General features: G+C 35.5%; 1 protein-coding gene across 3 annotated transcripts; it reads right to left on the bottom strand.

Moving 5' to 3' along the window:
- Positions 1–6: 6 nt before the first annotated feature.
- LOC101490576 (uncharacterized) lies at positions 7–14,264 on the bottom strand. 3 transcript variants are annotated; one of them, XM_073365785.1, is made up of 16 exons: positions 13,820–14,260; positions 13,427–13,561; positions 13,216–13,295; positions 12,989–13,072; positions 10,144–10,228; positions 9,630–9,790; positions 7,538–9,473; positions 6,856–7,166; positions 5,955–6,270; positions 5,654–5,809; positions 5,123–5,261; positions 4,265–4,341; positions 2,747–2,886; positions 1,075–1,183; positions 346–556; positions 7–236 (listed from the first exon to the last, which is right to left on the bottom strand). In XM_073365785.1, exons 1-15 carry the CDS (start codon positions 13,985–13,987, stop codon positions 365–367), a joined length of 4,089 nt encoding a protein of 1,362 aa, XP_073221886.1. In that variant the 5' UTR covers positions 13,988–14,260; the 3' UTR covers positions 7–236; positions 346–364. The 3 variants fall into 3 exon arrangements, with proteins under 3 accessions (XP_073221886.1, XP_004494300.1, XP_027188726.1); XM_004494243.4 differs by having other exon boundaries at positions 7–556; XM_027332925.2 differs by lacking the exons at positions 7–236; positions 346–556; positions 1,075–1,183 and adding an exon at positions 1,223–2,341 and having other exon boundaries at positions 13,820–14,264.
- Between the last annotated feature and the right edge of the window lie 81 nt (positions 14,265–14,345).

The raw sequence follows: 14,345 nt of genomic DNA, 5'->3' as shown, positions 1-14,345 counted from the left end.
CAGGGACAGACCGAAGACTTGGTTTCAGAAAAGACCTGTCCCCAAACGTTATGTCGCCCAAACGTTATGCTGACTGCCCAGCTGCTGACCAAGACATAACGTTATATTGCTCCGAGACCAGGACCAAACGTTATGCTGACTGCCCAGCTGCTGACCAAGACATAACGTTATATTGCTCCGAGACCAGGAACCTAACGACCGTAATCTCAAGTTTCTATTCAATATCCGACAGCACACTGCAAGGCAGGCAAGCATTCACAACAGACAATACTGATTAGAACTGCATGGACGTAGTATATATATTCTGCTTCCGCTTCACATGTACAGTTGGAAAATAAGACGGACCGAGAAAGAAGAGGTGTATTTAGTTCAGTGCATAGTGAACTCGTTCAAGAAGTTGAACGACTTGATTGACAGAAAATCGAGGTAGGAGTGGCTTCAAACTTTGTTTTACCATATCAGGTGGTTCTGAAGACAAAATGGCATTTTGCTGCATATTTGTCAGCTCGAGAAACTGAGTCAACATGTCCCCATCAAGTATCTTGGGTATTCCAACCTAACATAAAATACATGTAAGCTAAACAAATGACATGGTGCAATATCATTTAATCAATCAATATGCATTTCTTAACAATGAATTCAATTAAAAAAAGAGAAAGATCAAAATGAATTATCGTAAGATAACATTATCATTAAGATAATAAACAACGACCCCCTTCCCCTGCCGCAGTGCTTTCAGAATTTTTTCAGAAAACTTCAACAAAAATATTAAACTTGTAATCATATTCCATTAACAAAAAACAATATGGGAGGAAGTGAAATATTGGAGTTGGGTAACCACGTGAGGAATAGGAAAGAAAATCAGAACAGCATCCATAAAAAGAACTGAAGTTAAGTAGGATTTCAAAATTAGTGCAAGTTTAGGAAGCTGAAAAAAGTTGAGGTATAAAGGTGCCACATTGCAGGGTAAACGTATACCAACATTCAATAATAACTTTGTAATGAATTACCACCCCCGTCCCATAATGAGTGAGTAATGTCAAATTTAGACTAAATTCAGTTAGTAGTTCTTACTGGATTTTCACGGCTCCGAAACTCATTATGATCATTTCCAAGAATAGGCGCAGTCAAATGATGGACAACAAGCCTTGCTTGCACAGCTTCTAAGAGTTCATATTCTTCCCTACAAAAGACAAATTGGTTCTATCAAACCTGACAAAGCAGAAACCCCAGCCAAAAGGACACATGCATTGCCTTAGCACAATTGCATTGTATATATATCGCATGTTAATATTGAAACAGATTAACAGAACAATATGGTTCGCTGAAACAAAAATCTGTTGACAATTCTTCCTAAAACTAAACAGTGCAGAGTTCATCGTAGAAACGGCACACTACTAACAAGAGAATTGCTAGTAACACACTGTGCGACACTCTCCTGCTAACACGTTCATTGATTGAAAATTTGAAATTCATGTGGGTTCTATTTCCTATATGTTGACTTTATCCCATAATAGAGTGTGTTGAAGAGTATGTTGCTACTTACTAGCACTCCTCCTACTAAGAGGAAAGAGTATGTCGGAGAGCATTCCATAATTCCTCATCAGCGTGAAATTATAACATTAACCGCTACTAGAATTAAATCCGCAATTGCCAATTCTGTTCCCAGAAAATCGGAAAGCAAATGAAAATTTATATAGAACTCGTGATAATCACTCAATTTATATAGAATTCAGTGATAGTATTGAGTTCTATATAAATTTTCATTGTCAAGCTGACAAATATGAACTCATGATAATCCCTATATGGTGATTTTTCAAGACTAATCACTATAATGCAACAAATCTAAAAGGAAAGCTGGTCAATCATGTCATCAGCTTGACAATGAAAAATCTAATTAACGCCTGAAAGCTCATCCTACCCCGCAAAGATTGGACTGCAGTTCCAAAGGAGATTGCATCAGAAAACAAGATGATACTGTATGTTTGTAGTTACTTCTCTATTACTGCTGATAGCAATGAGATATCAGTGTAAGTGAGATGAAACTTACAGAGAATACGTGAATTGAAACAGAAAAATGCAAACATGCAGATAAACAAAGGATTTCAAGACTCCATGGTTTGTCCCTCCAACTTCCATATTCAGTCATTTCCTATCTCACTCGATCCCTCCCCTTCCCATATATTATTCTCCGGCTCAAATTGATTCCCTGCTGTTGCCACATAAGAAGGCAGTTATGCCTACATTACATGCAAGGCATGCCCATTTGTGAGTTCTAATTTCCAGCTTTTGCAGGTCTTTACTGGAGAGGGCTAACAGGTTCATGCAGGTCTTACAAATCCTGTGTAAGTATCATGACATCAACAAGGAATACCTAGATTAAATAAATATGAAACAATCATACTACAATATCAAGAGCTGGCAATTTTCCCCAAAACACTGTCAGGCCCTCAATTGACAATGTCAATAGTAGAAGGAATAGGAAGCCTGGATTAGAAGAGCCCAATTCAGTTAATAATCATGTAAGTAGGTGGCTAGGAGTGACGTTGAGAGGGAAAGATAAAAGAAGAATTAGGGATTAATCGGTTAGCCTCATGTATATATATTGTACATTCTCTGCACTCATAGATATGGAATTACAGTACTATTCAGTCTTAAGCAGCAAAATTCCAGGAAATGGCTAAAGAGCCCCCTAACAATATTCACCTTGATAATTTTAGAGTTGCTGTCAAAATTAAAATGATACCTTGATAAAGGAATGAAGATCATTATGCTTCCTAACAGAGTACTTGCAATAATAGTATTTTGTAGTGAGTCAACATTTGTCTTGGGGCCAATGCCACCTGACAAAACATCATCAGCTGGAAGTCTGTATGAATAGGAGCCCTGCAATACATAGCAAAAACTACATTAAGAAAAAACACCTAAATGAACCAAACGCAAATTAGAAGGAGGGGCTAAGATTTAGGAAGCTAGGCCAAACTCCGAAGTACAAAACACCCAAGACATTGTGCCAAAACACACTTGGACAGAGTGTTTGTGAAACAAGGAAGTGCACTTCAGTTTTTGGAGAACCAGTGTACTCTTCACACCAGTAATAAAACATGTATATCATTCAAAAGGAGTGAGGTGCTGAATTAAGACACGAATTGGTCTGTCATTGCCGGGGCTGAAGCACATGGCAACATCTTTGAAAGTGTTTGGCTCATTTGAAACATATTTCGAATAAAAAGCGCGGTTAAAAGTTTTTTTTTCTTGGCAATAATTTTACAATTCAAGACTGGACGTATATCTCTATAGCATCATTTCCAAATACTGCAGAATCAGAAAGCCAAGGAACTTTCACCTTCAGTGTATAAATCACAAAAAAAACGAAATAAAGCTGGAAGAATAAAAAAGAACATTTTCTTCATTTGACACTGTTGAATTTGTAATTTCTGTGTCCAAATCAAATCAAATCACAAACACCTCTACTTATAATAGAGGGCAGAATGCAGTAAATGCTAATTGATATGATTTGCTAATTCAAATCCTAATAATGAATATATGGATTTCATCCTTTGATTTTAACACTCTACCTCTGGTTAAAGCATACCAAATTTTAAGCTTGTTACAATGGGAGGATGAACTATAAAGAAAATAGAAGGAAAAAAATGAAAAACAAAGGATAAGAAATATGAAAGATTAAAGTTCAAAGCCAAAAGCATTTGAAATTATTTAAATAAATAAGATATATTGAATTAGGACATATTTAACATCAAATATTTATTTATTTAATAATTGAATGTCACTACTATATCTTTGAAATCACAGTTCACACATATGCTTTTTTTAACTATGTAATAATTGAATTCAATGTAACTTTTTTACAAGGAATTAGTACATCTATATTTTAAAATATATGTATATGAAGATGTGTACTATTAGTATTTAGTACTATTAGCACAGTAAATCAGGAAGGGCCAGGGCCATTCTAAGCAGTAACATAGTTCCGCCCCTGGTCATATACCAGAAACATGCTCCTGCGCAACTCACAATCACAAAGCACATAATTATTATTTAAATTTTAATAAATATTAGTTGTATACGCCTCTTTAGTGAAGCTATCACTTGCAGTCGCAGATTAATTTACATTACTGTGGTGATGAGTTGGACACTGCACTTGCATTCTACAATCGCTGCTTTCAAATCAAATTTCTATAAAGAAACGATGACGATTAATGCAAACTAATAACTATTCTTCAAGGAAACTTAAAGAATATACCTTTCGAATGCTCACAGCTATCTCAGCCATGAAATAAGCACAGCTTAGTTTTAAATTGCGTTCTGCACTTGCACAATCTGATATCAAAATATGGTTAGAATTTTGTTTTCATTGAGAAAAACTACAACAAACTAACAGCTTTAAGCATGCCAATAGCAACATAGGCTTTAAAAATCTTAAGTTGCAGCCAACGTAAATATATTGCTTCCTGTAAAGCATATATGCCTTCAACTATGGTACAAACTGCACAATCCACTCAAAATATGAAAGGTTGGTGGCACTCACAGCTGTGAAAAAAACTAGCAATCATATGCAAACTATTAGCAATCGTATGAAAAATACAAGATCTACCATATAACACCAGTAACTACGAAGACCATTCTGTATAGTGAGAGCAGGAAAATAACTATATCGGTTCGATGTTTTCCTATAGACAACCAAGTACATGAATATTTTGTTTTTAGCAAAATGAAACAGTTCACATTTTGATAACAGTGGTCCCAGATAAAATATTCTAAGATGGTAAGTTTACCCCTGGATTAGAAAGTGGCTAATACAAATTAAATTACACAAAAGGCCTAGTCTGTGTTTATTAGAGTATAGTTTTACTTGAACACTCATAATAGCACACGTGTCTCTATTTGCTAATTGTTCTAGAATTTTCAATAGCTGTAGCTAACAGAGGTTTGTTCAGTTAGTTATAGCAGTTCTGTTACCAACAGTTGTGGCAGTTCCGACTAGTATAGTGTCTCTATAAATATCAGAGATGGAGTCATTTGTAACATAACATGTCTCAGTCAGGTGATGATATTCATTCTTTTCTCTCTATCTCTGTCTCTGAAATTCAACAAGGCTTACCTTCCAAATGATCTGAACATAAAACAGCTATGCTTCCTTTACGATCTGAAACAATAGCCGTATGGTCATCCATGAGAATGCAATCAGCAACTAGCCTACATGATGGATCACCGTAAAGTTGCTCCAATTTTCTTGCTTCCTTAACATAGAAGATACGATTTAAACAACTTCAGCATTGGCATTTCATATAAACAATAACCAAGCATCAATACAAGAGAAACATGTAAGCATCATGGAATATAAAATATTCTTACAAAAGGAAATAAATATGTAACCAATCCCATGAGGGAAAATGCTTAGTGTTGTTGTACAAAAGAAGATGACGTCAGGGGCATGGGGCACAAAAGATATAAAACTTCATTCGAAGGAAATTAATACAAAGGGTAGTTTGTTAAGTGAGCCTCGATAATTAAAAATAGGAAATAAGCAAAATCAGAATACAGAATTGCTTCCCTATCTTCACGCATGCCTTTCATTTTAGTTTAAAAATGAAAATTGAAAAATACAATAGAGACAGCAATTACCACTTACCTCGTGGTAAGAAAAGAAAATGATACCATCACGAAGATCACCAACTGCAATTCTACTAAAATATGCAGTCAAAGAGCTTATCATGAAACGCGTCCTTCCCACGGCATACCGTCTCACTCTATGCGGAGTGTCATTTGGGAAACCACAGACATAAAACTGAATAACGAGAAAATAATTTAATGAGGTGCCCATAGCCAAATGAAGATGCGGGATTTTCTTATGTGGAGAGCGGAAATTGAGAAAGGAAGGGATGGGGAGGAAGTAAAATGAATGGAAATAATGCAAGAGTGTTGCAACTTACAGCATTGCCAGCAGATGCCAAAAAGTAGCGATCAAGATAAGGACAGATCGCATGTACAATTCCCGGCCATGTAGTTGCATAAGCCAATCGGAACTGCCACATTTCATTATCATCAAGTTTGATGCCATCAGAACTATTATCATCCGGGCTGCTGCCAAGGCTACTGCTTGATTGTTGTTCAGGAGCATACCCAACAATTTCATTGAAAGGTGAAGTTTTTTGAGATGTTGACCCTGCCTTCGAACAGTAGATCATTGAACCACTATCTGAATTTTGCACGTGTTCAAGGCAGATAACAAGAAGACGACCCTTGGCACTGCCAAAGAAGCATTCTATTAGAATACGATAATCTATGTGAAATGTATAAATTTCCAAAATCATAACTCTTGGACAGCAGTAAGAACATATTCATTTGTTTTGCCATCATATATGACAATTACTAAATTTCTCTTTGTATATAGATGTGTTTAATATTGACTCTTCATCTCCCAAGATAAATGAGTAGTATTAATTAAGGATATATTTCGAAATAAATAATAAATGCATCAAGTAAGTTGCAGAGCTTATATTTAAGAATAGAGGTGGAAATTTATAAATTGAGTATATTTCTTCTTTAGCATACAGATAATGCATTATTGCATACTTGTGAGACTCAAAGCAGTCTGTGATGCATGAGCCAAACTCTTCTTTTGGTGAGTAGAGGCATGTATGCTCCTTGAAAAGGAATTTGCAAGAAGCTCATTAGCAGTTTAGCTCATTTTAAGGCAACAAAAGCCATATGCATTCAGAAAAGAGGAGTAACCAGTAATGTGATAGTAAAAGGGAAAGCAACTCCCATCATTTAGCTTGTGATATAAAACTACGAGGAAAGTAAAAAAACCGTGAAAGCTCGATGCCATACCTCTCAGCTTCACCGCTGGGCATTACGGGTGGACCAGAAGACAGACTAGTTCCAACCACAAGCACCCGCTCACTTCCAAACCTAATTAATTCCATGGACGTTCCAGTTTCTCCAAGTTCTAGTCTAAAAGACGATAGCACTGACCCACTTAGGGGATCCACACAACATATGTCGGACAAACATGTACCATAATTCAGTTCAGTCCTCATCACAAGTAACGTCCGACTTTCATTGTGATACAGGACCTTCCGTGGAGTGCCCTCTAAATGAAATTTCCGCATATTAAGTCTCTTGCTGTGAACCATCTCCACCTAAAGCATCAAGCGATAAAAATATGGTAAGCCGAGATAGTAAGTTAGTAACACATACAACACAAAATCAGGACTGAAAGCAGTGATGGTTTTTCGGTGAGGAAGAACAATTGAGGGCAAATAAATCAGTATGATCACCAAAATTCATATGTTTCTTAAAATCATGTTACCCCCAGCATCTCAGTTAAACAATCAACAGTAATCACAACCCACTTAAAATATCTTGGGACTTTCAAGCACATTTAAATCTGCGATATAAGAGCATCTTCCAACACACTATTAAGTTATAACTTCATAAGAGAAAGAACAACCAAAGAAATACAGGAATAAAGCAATGTAGCACCAATAATTCTGTAGTATGATTTTCTTACCAGATGTAAGCTGTTTTCTGCAACAAATAGTATTCCTTTTGGACAGTCAATAGAGCAAACAGGTGTTGCATGTGAAGATGGTTGAAATGAGATAGAAGTATAGGAAAGGCTGTGTCGTGCACTATGCAACAACCAAGGCCTATCACTCAGTGCAATTATATCAGCATCAAGTGTGTCATCCAGGGGCACCAAGAAAACTGGAGTAATGCCAATGCGACGAATGGCAATCAATTGAAGCATCGAAGGAAGGTCATTTCTCATATCGAAAGACTTGGTCAAAGAATTTACCAAATTTATAGAAGATAAAGCAGTGTCAACCACATTTATACAAGTCGGTTCTGTTGGCCACTCAAAGCGAAGGAGCATTCCATTCCTCAATCCAGCAAGAACATAATACTTATCAACAAATACTAGTCGTACATCTTGAGGTATACAAAAACTTTTAGCAGTCCCCATTGTACTTGTTAATGAAATTGTCCCACAAGCAACTACTGTGACTCCTCCTTCCGGAGCAAAAGACCAAATTTCTACCGAAGGCCTGTGGGTGCCAATAACAAATGTTTTATTGATGTCCACTCCACATAGAGAAGAGGTGGTGCAGCTATTATTTTCTGAAATCGATGAATATGATTGTTTTATCCCATACTTTGGTCTAGGGATGGAAATGCATGATAACTCGTTCTGCAGTCCCAAATGTTGCATTTCATAAATTTCATATTGATAAGCTGATAGCATTCTAACCCCAAGGATAAACAAAAAGCATGGGTTAGAGGTTGACACAACTATGAAATTATGCCCAACTGCCCCCAAACTAATATGCAGATTGTCTGGGGACCAAGAGGTGCAAATAGGAGAGGACAGAGGGATACCTTCAGAATGACCAGCCTTAGTAGGCAAACAGAGTTTAACAGTAGATTGGTAGATCTGAACAATCAAACCGTCACTTACAAGGCCACATGCCAAAGTACACACATTAGGTTGGAAACCAACAGAATCAGTCACATCAGTAAAACTTAAGCCAACTGACAATATTCTGGTCTCCCCAAGAAATGATAGAACTAGAAAAGAATGATATAAATCGGTAATTTTCATCCGGACAGTCCAAGTACCAGCAACCCCTTCATATGTAGAAGGGGTCCTAAGTAGCTTTTCTACATTGATACCACTTTGAATAATCCTTATTGACCCCTCAGGTGTCACACCACAGCAAGCAAACATTTGGTCATGCTTCTCATCATGATAATCCCCATCTGCTACATCGAAGATTGGTGCAATGTTTTGAATATGATTTGTAAAGCATAACCTTCCATCTTTCAATTTTAGGACCATGCCGTCCCCCATTTCAACAATAGCAGCTACATATCCACCATTAACCCACAAAAGTTCTTTACAAGGTAGACCTTTATAAAGACACTCAGAGAGACTGAATTTAGGGCCATCGGAATCAAAAAAAACTTCAATCATAAAAAATTCTCCAGTGTCTACACAAAATATCATCCTAGGAACTTCATAACTTTCAGGTTCCCAACTCCAAGAACATATGTACTGGGGACCTGAATTAGTACCGTTATTGTCACTGTCTATACACATAGGAGCAACATCACTAAGCTGCAACAAAGCACAGGCAACAACACTAAAGCCTTCATCGTCAAGATCTTGTAATTTACAAGAGTCGTCTATATAAGTCTGCTCTTCTATTGCATTGGGTAAAATGTTCAAGCTAGTCCTGTTGACACATAATGGGTTGTGAGGATCTCTAAAATCCATTAACAGTACATCACCAGCCCTGAATAAAAATGCAAGTCCCGTAGAGTTAGGAACTTCAACAATGTTATGTGCTAGAGGCCCGTCTTCAACATACTGAGAAATTACAGAGATTGTACGTGCTTTAACACTCCATTCCAATAATAGCAATTCATTTAGAAGAGCTCCCCTCCTGTAGGGGAAAAAAACAAAATGCACGGTTTTCATTAAGCATGCATTTCGAAAAATACAACAGAAAAATAAACTACTAAACTAATTTCATTTATAGAGCTGTTTTCAAGACTTGGAATAAACTCTTGACAATAGCCAAACAAATCAATCACCACACCTGTTAAGAATAATAGCTAATAGAGGATTATGCTCCACGATTGATTGTCTGGAATCTAGTGAAATAAAGCACATACTCCAAATAGTGCCACTTATACTGGTTTTCTGTGTGGTTCTGGAAGTACTTGCAGTCCCTTCACTTTCAGAGGGATATATTATTCTCTGAAATTGAGCAGAAAATATCACATGTATTATTTGTCAGACAAAAGAATAAATTTATCAAAAGTGAAAAAATTAGAAATACAAAAATGAGAATTGTATATAGTTTATACTGCTACGGATATAGGGCATCATGGAAAGAAAAACAAAATGAAAGGTTAGTAAAGGAAACCAAAATATTAGATCCTTTCAATCTTTTTGAAGTTCATAAAAAATCAATAGCTAAACCATAAAGATAACCAAAAAATTTGTCCTATATGTATGTCTAGTTGAATACCAGATGACCTATATGTATGTCTAGTTAAAAAATCACATGCAGCTTTTCTAAAATACAGGATGGTATAGTAGTTTTGGACCTCATCAATGATATCACTGCCGGTCATTGACATAGAAAACAGAGCCAGCCGATCTTCATATGCACTGGCAGCAATATAACAACCACTGCAGAAAGAGAACCGGAAGAGTTAGTAATACTCAGAACTTTAGCATGCTTTATCACTTTGTCCAATTTGACATTATTAGAAGTAATGACTCTAATGAGTCTTCAACTAACAGCTTAAGCTTTTAGAAAACTAATGATATGACATCAGGGCCTGTCTAACCAAGTGGGCAGAAGTTCAATTTGTGCCTTTTCTATTTTCCAAATAAGTGTTGAATTTCAACACAAGGTAGGGTGGTCCTATCCATTGGTCACACTTCAAACTCAAAGGAGTTTTGCACGAGGATGCATGCTAGGTATAGAATCATTCATAATAAGCCTTCACCTAATTATGTGACCTAGAGTTTTACATATCACTCACATTTAGTTAACTTAACCTATAGTGACTTAATTCACTGTGCAATCATATCTGCTTTATCGAAAGGGTTTGATTTTGATCCACTGTAAAAAGCTCTGCATTATCTTAGCGACCATGGTGATAAACGCCGTCATGCTTATAATGTTTAAACCAGATGTAATTAAAGAGCCCGTTTGTTACGACTTATTTTTAAAAATAATCATTTTAAAAATATCACTTTTAGGAAGTTTCATTTGTTTGTCACAGCTTTTAAAAAAATCAGAATATGAAAATTATCTAAAATATGCATGAAAAATGAGAAGTTGTTTTGAGTAGCTTTTCATAAAAATCATTTCCAATAACAGATTATTTTTAAAAAAATGATTTTCTTACCGTAAACAAACACAAAAAAACTTCGTTTTTCTTTTAAATCTCTAACAAACAATCTCTAAATTATAGAATAACAATATCACTTTTTAATAATCGGTAACAAATGGATCCTTAAATCTTTTCATAAAAATCATTTCCAATAACAGATTATTTTTAAAAAAATGATTTTCTTACCGTAAACAAACACAAAAAAACTTCGTTTTTCTTTTAAATCTCTAACAAACAATCTCTAAATTATAGAATAACAATATCACTTTTTAATAATCGGTAACAAATGGATCCTTAAATTGTTATTGTAAAATTCACAATAGGTTTTGAAGAGTTGGAGGTTATGGTATCATATATATCGTATTGTCATGAAGTGGTTTGTATTAAACTTTGTGCTTGACCAACGTTACATGGGCAACAAAAATCCCTCAATGCCCTTAACACGGATCATTAATCATCCAAAACTGTCAAAGCAGTGTTCAAAACATGCCAAGAACCACTTAATTGTTTTCATACCAAAGTAGTGGTTTCCAGCTTTCCGCCAAAAATTGCATAACAAAATATATGTAGAGTTAGGCCCAACCCATGTGCTACAATAGTATCAAAGTCTATCCAAGATCCGTTGGGTTACCTATTATCTGGCTACTCAGGTCCAGCTCCAGATATCTAAACCCGAACACGAAGGGTGAGTGTTGAGAATCCAACATTGGACGTGACATGACATGAAAATATGTTTATAAGCGAGGCATAACTCATTTTACAAGTTGGTTTTGTGAAATTGAGTTAGGCACAACTCAATCTAAGAAAATGCAAGCACTAGAGTTTTGAAGATTAAGCTCTTTGGGGACAAAAGACAACTAGAGAGAAGGAAAATCTAAGTCGCTCAAAGTCACACACAGTGGATTGCACAAGATTAACTTTAAGTTTGCAAGAAATTCTTATTTAATTTTTTAAATAAAGCTTTAAGTGTAAAAAGTAACATGATTATAGAGTTCAAATTTAAAAAAAAAATAGATTTATACTATAGTTTGAAGTACATGTATGGCAATCAAATACTAAGCACATTTTGATCCTAAATAGAAAACTAGCCGAGTAAAGGGCGTTAGTTAGATTTAAGTGTTATATATTTCAGTCATGTTCAGTGTTTAGTTGTATGAGGATAAAGGTTTAAGCTCCTATCGCTCATTGATCATAGCAATTTATCTGCTTTGCCCATGGAAGTAGGTCTGTAGCTTGTTGTACAAAACCACGTAAAATTTGAGCCTATTTCTGTTCACTCTATTTATTGTGTCCGAGGTATCAGTGTAGCTCCCTCTCTTGGGCTAAAGTTTTTATATATCACCTTGGACTTTTTTTGAGGAAAAAGAAAATAAAATTATTATAGTTGAAAGAAAAGAAAGAAAATGTGTTCCCATAAAATTATACTTACCAATGAGCATTATACACTAATAACAAGCAAATATTCAGCTATCTTGCATTTAAATGTGAATTTAAAAATTAAAGTAGATTTTAAATGCATCCATTTAATCAATAGAGAGGAGCCAAGAAGGAAGGAGATAAAATATGCAATAGTCCTATCACAGTCCCACCAATGCAATCTGACCCTAAGCCATTAGCCCACAACCACAAGTCATCATTGTTTGTAGACACCTCACATCGGGAGATCTCATCGGCCTTATGACTTGTATATTATCAGCCAAATTAAAACTCCATGCTGCAAAGCACGAAAGTTTCTCACACATGGTTTTGGGGATAATATATCATAGCCAGATAAAATATTGGACAAGAAAAGGAATAATGAATTCTATTTGTTATTACAGGGGCTATATTACTATTTGTAGTATATATAAAGCTCCCTCTCTTGGGCTTAATTTGTGCTTTCATCAAATCAAATTGACCAATTACACAGGCTACACTTTATTAGCAATATGTAGAGCAACTAATATATGCTTACAGAGTGGCAGCAAAACACACAACTGAAGGACAAAAAGAAATATAATATAGATAGATGCCTTCCAATAAAATTTTCGACTAGAAAATAGATCACCTGGAGTCAACTGCCAACATTCTTCCAGGAAGATCCCTTGTGTTTCCAGGATTAGATAGTTGAACATGTGTTATAGGAAAAAACCTACGATAATGCATGAAGAAAAATGAGAAAGCTTAATAGGGATATAGAGCTTAATTATTTTCCAAAAAATGTAGTTCCTAATTTGTGATAACAGTTTATCATGATATAATGATACATTAATGAACCAAACTAGAAAGGTGAACCTGTTCATTTCATTGCAAAATGTGAGCAACGACAGCTTTCCGGAATCAGATAGAGCGACCAAGAGGTCTTTACCTCGAGTCTACAGAACAGAAAAAGAAAAGGAACTAAATAAAATCCAATGTTGGCAAATGAAAACCGCAAAAAAAAACAACTAAGTTAATTCAAAACAGGCAAAAGAAAATCTAATTTACTAGTGACCAGCAAACTCACTTGTGGATCACGGGCACAAAATTTCTCATTCCAAGGCAATACAGCAAGATCTTTAATGGTGCCAAAAACAGGCTGATCACAAACAGATTGTACATTCCCATCTTCATCAATCACTACCAACTCTATAGAGGTTTCCTGAAATCAGAAACTAATAAGAGTGAAAACTAGATAACTAGTTCAGTTGAATTACACTAGAGCATGTATTAGTATTACAAATTTACAACTAAAAGTTTATATATAAGTTTCTTTACACATGAAGAAAAAAAATGAATAGAAAAATAAAATAAAAGGGTTAAGGTTCCAAAATTCACTCCAATGGTGAAAACCTAACACGAACAACGAAAATGATTGAGTGAAAAACGAAAAGAAGGAAATAGTGAAAGAGAATAAAACCTTGCCGAAAACGACGTCGTTTGAGAATGGAGAACGAATGTGAGCGTAGAGAACCTGGAGAACCGCGCTTCCTCTGAGGACGCACTTAGATAGATAATAGCGCGAAGTAGAGGATGAAGAAGAATGACCTGGCTTGACAGAAGAACATTCTTCTTCGGAAACCGCCATTAATTTAAGATTTGAAGGTTTTAGAGTTTCCGTTCGCGATGAATATGATTGGTTGATTGTTGAGAAAATTAACAACGAAGATAGGGATTGGAATAGGGTTCATTGAATTGAGATTGAGATTGAGACTATAGAGTAGAGTGATGATGACGATTATGCATAAATACTAAATAGAGATGACGGTGGAGTTAAAAGTGTGTTGAAGTTGGAGCAAAAGGAATAAGCAGAGTGGTAGAAGAAGAAGAAGTTGGGGAAACTAAATACTGTCAAAACACAACACAGTTTATATTCATGCCTATTATTGTCTCGATTTTTATTTTTTAAATTTATCAGATTAGATTGTGTCTATATATATAGAGAT

The sequence above is a fragment of the Cicer arietinum genome, chromosome 3 (assembly GCF_000331145.2).
Source record: "Cicer arietinum cultivar CDC Frontier isolate Library 1 chromosome 3, Cicar.CDCFrontier_v2.0, whole genome shotgun sequence".
NCBI classification, from domain to species: domain Eukaryota; kingdom Viridiplantae; phylum Streptophyta; class Magnoliopsida; order Fabales; family Fabaceae; genus Cicer; species Cicer arietinum.
The sequence above is the reverse complement of the archived record's forward strand: the minus strand, read 5'-3'. Positions and strand labels throughout refer to the sequence as shown.

Coding starts and splice junctions, on each gene's coding strand:
- LOC101490576 (XM_004494243.4), bottom strand. CDS start 13,987: ATGGCGGTTTCCGAAGAAGAATGTTCTTCTGTCAAGCCAGGTCATTCT. Junction 13,073..13,215: donor TTTTGCAATGAAATGAACAG/GTTCACCTTTCT, acceptor GCATTATCGTAG/GTTTTTTCCTATAACACATG. Junction 557..1,074: donor TTCGGAGCCGTGAAAATCCA/GTAAGAACTACT, acceptor ATTTTATGTTAG/GTTGGAATACCCAAGATACT.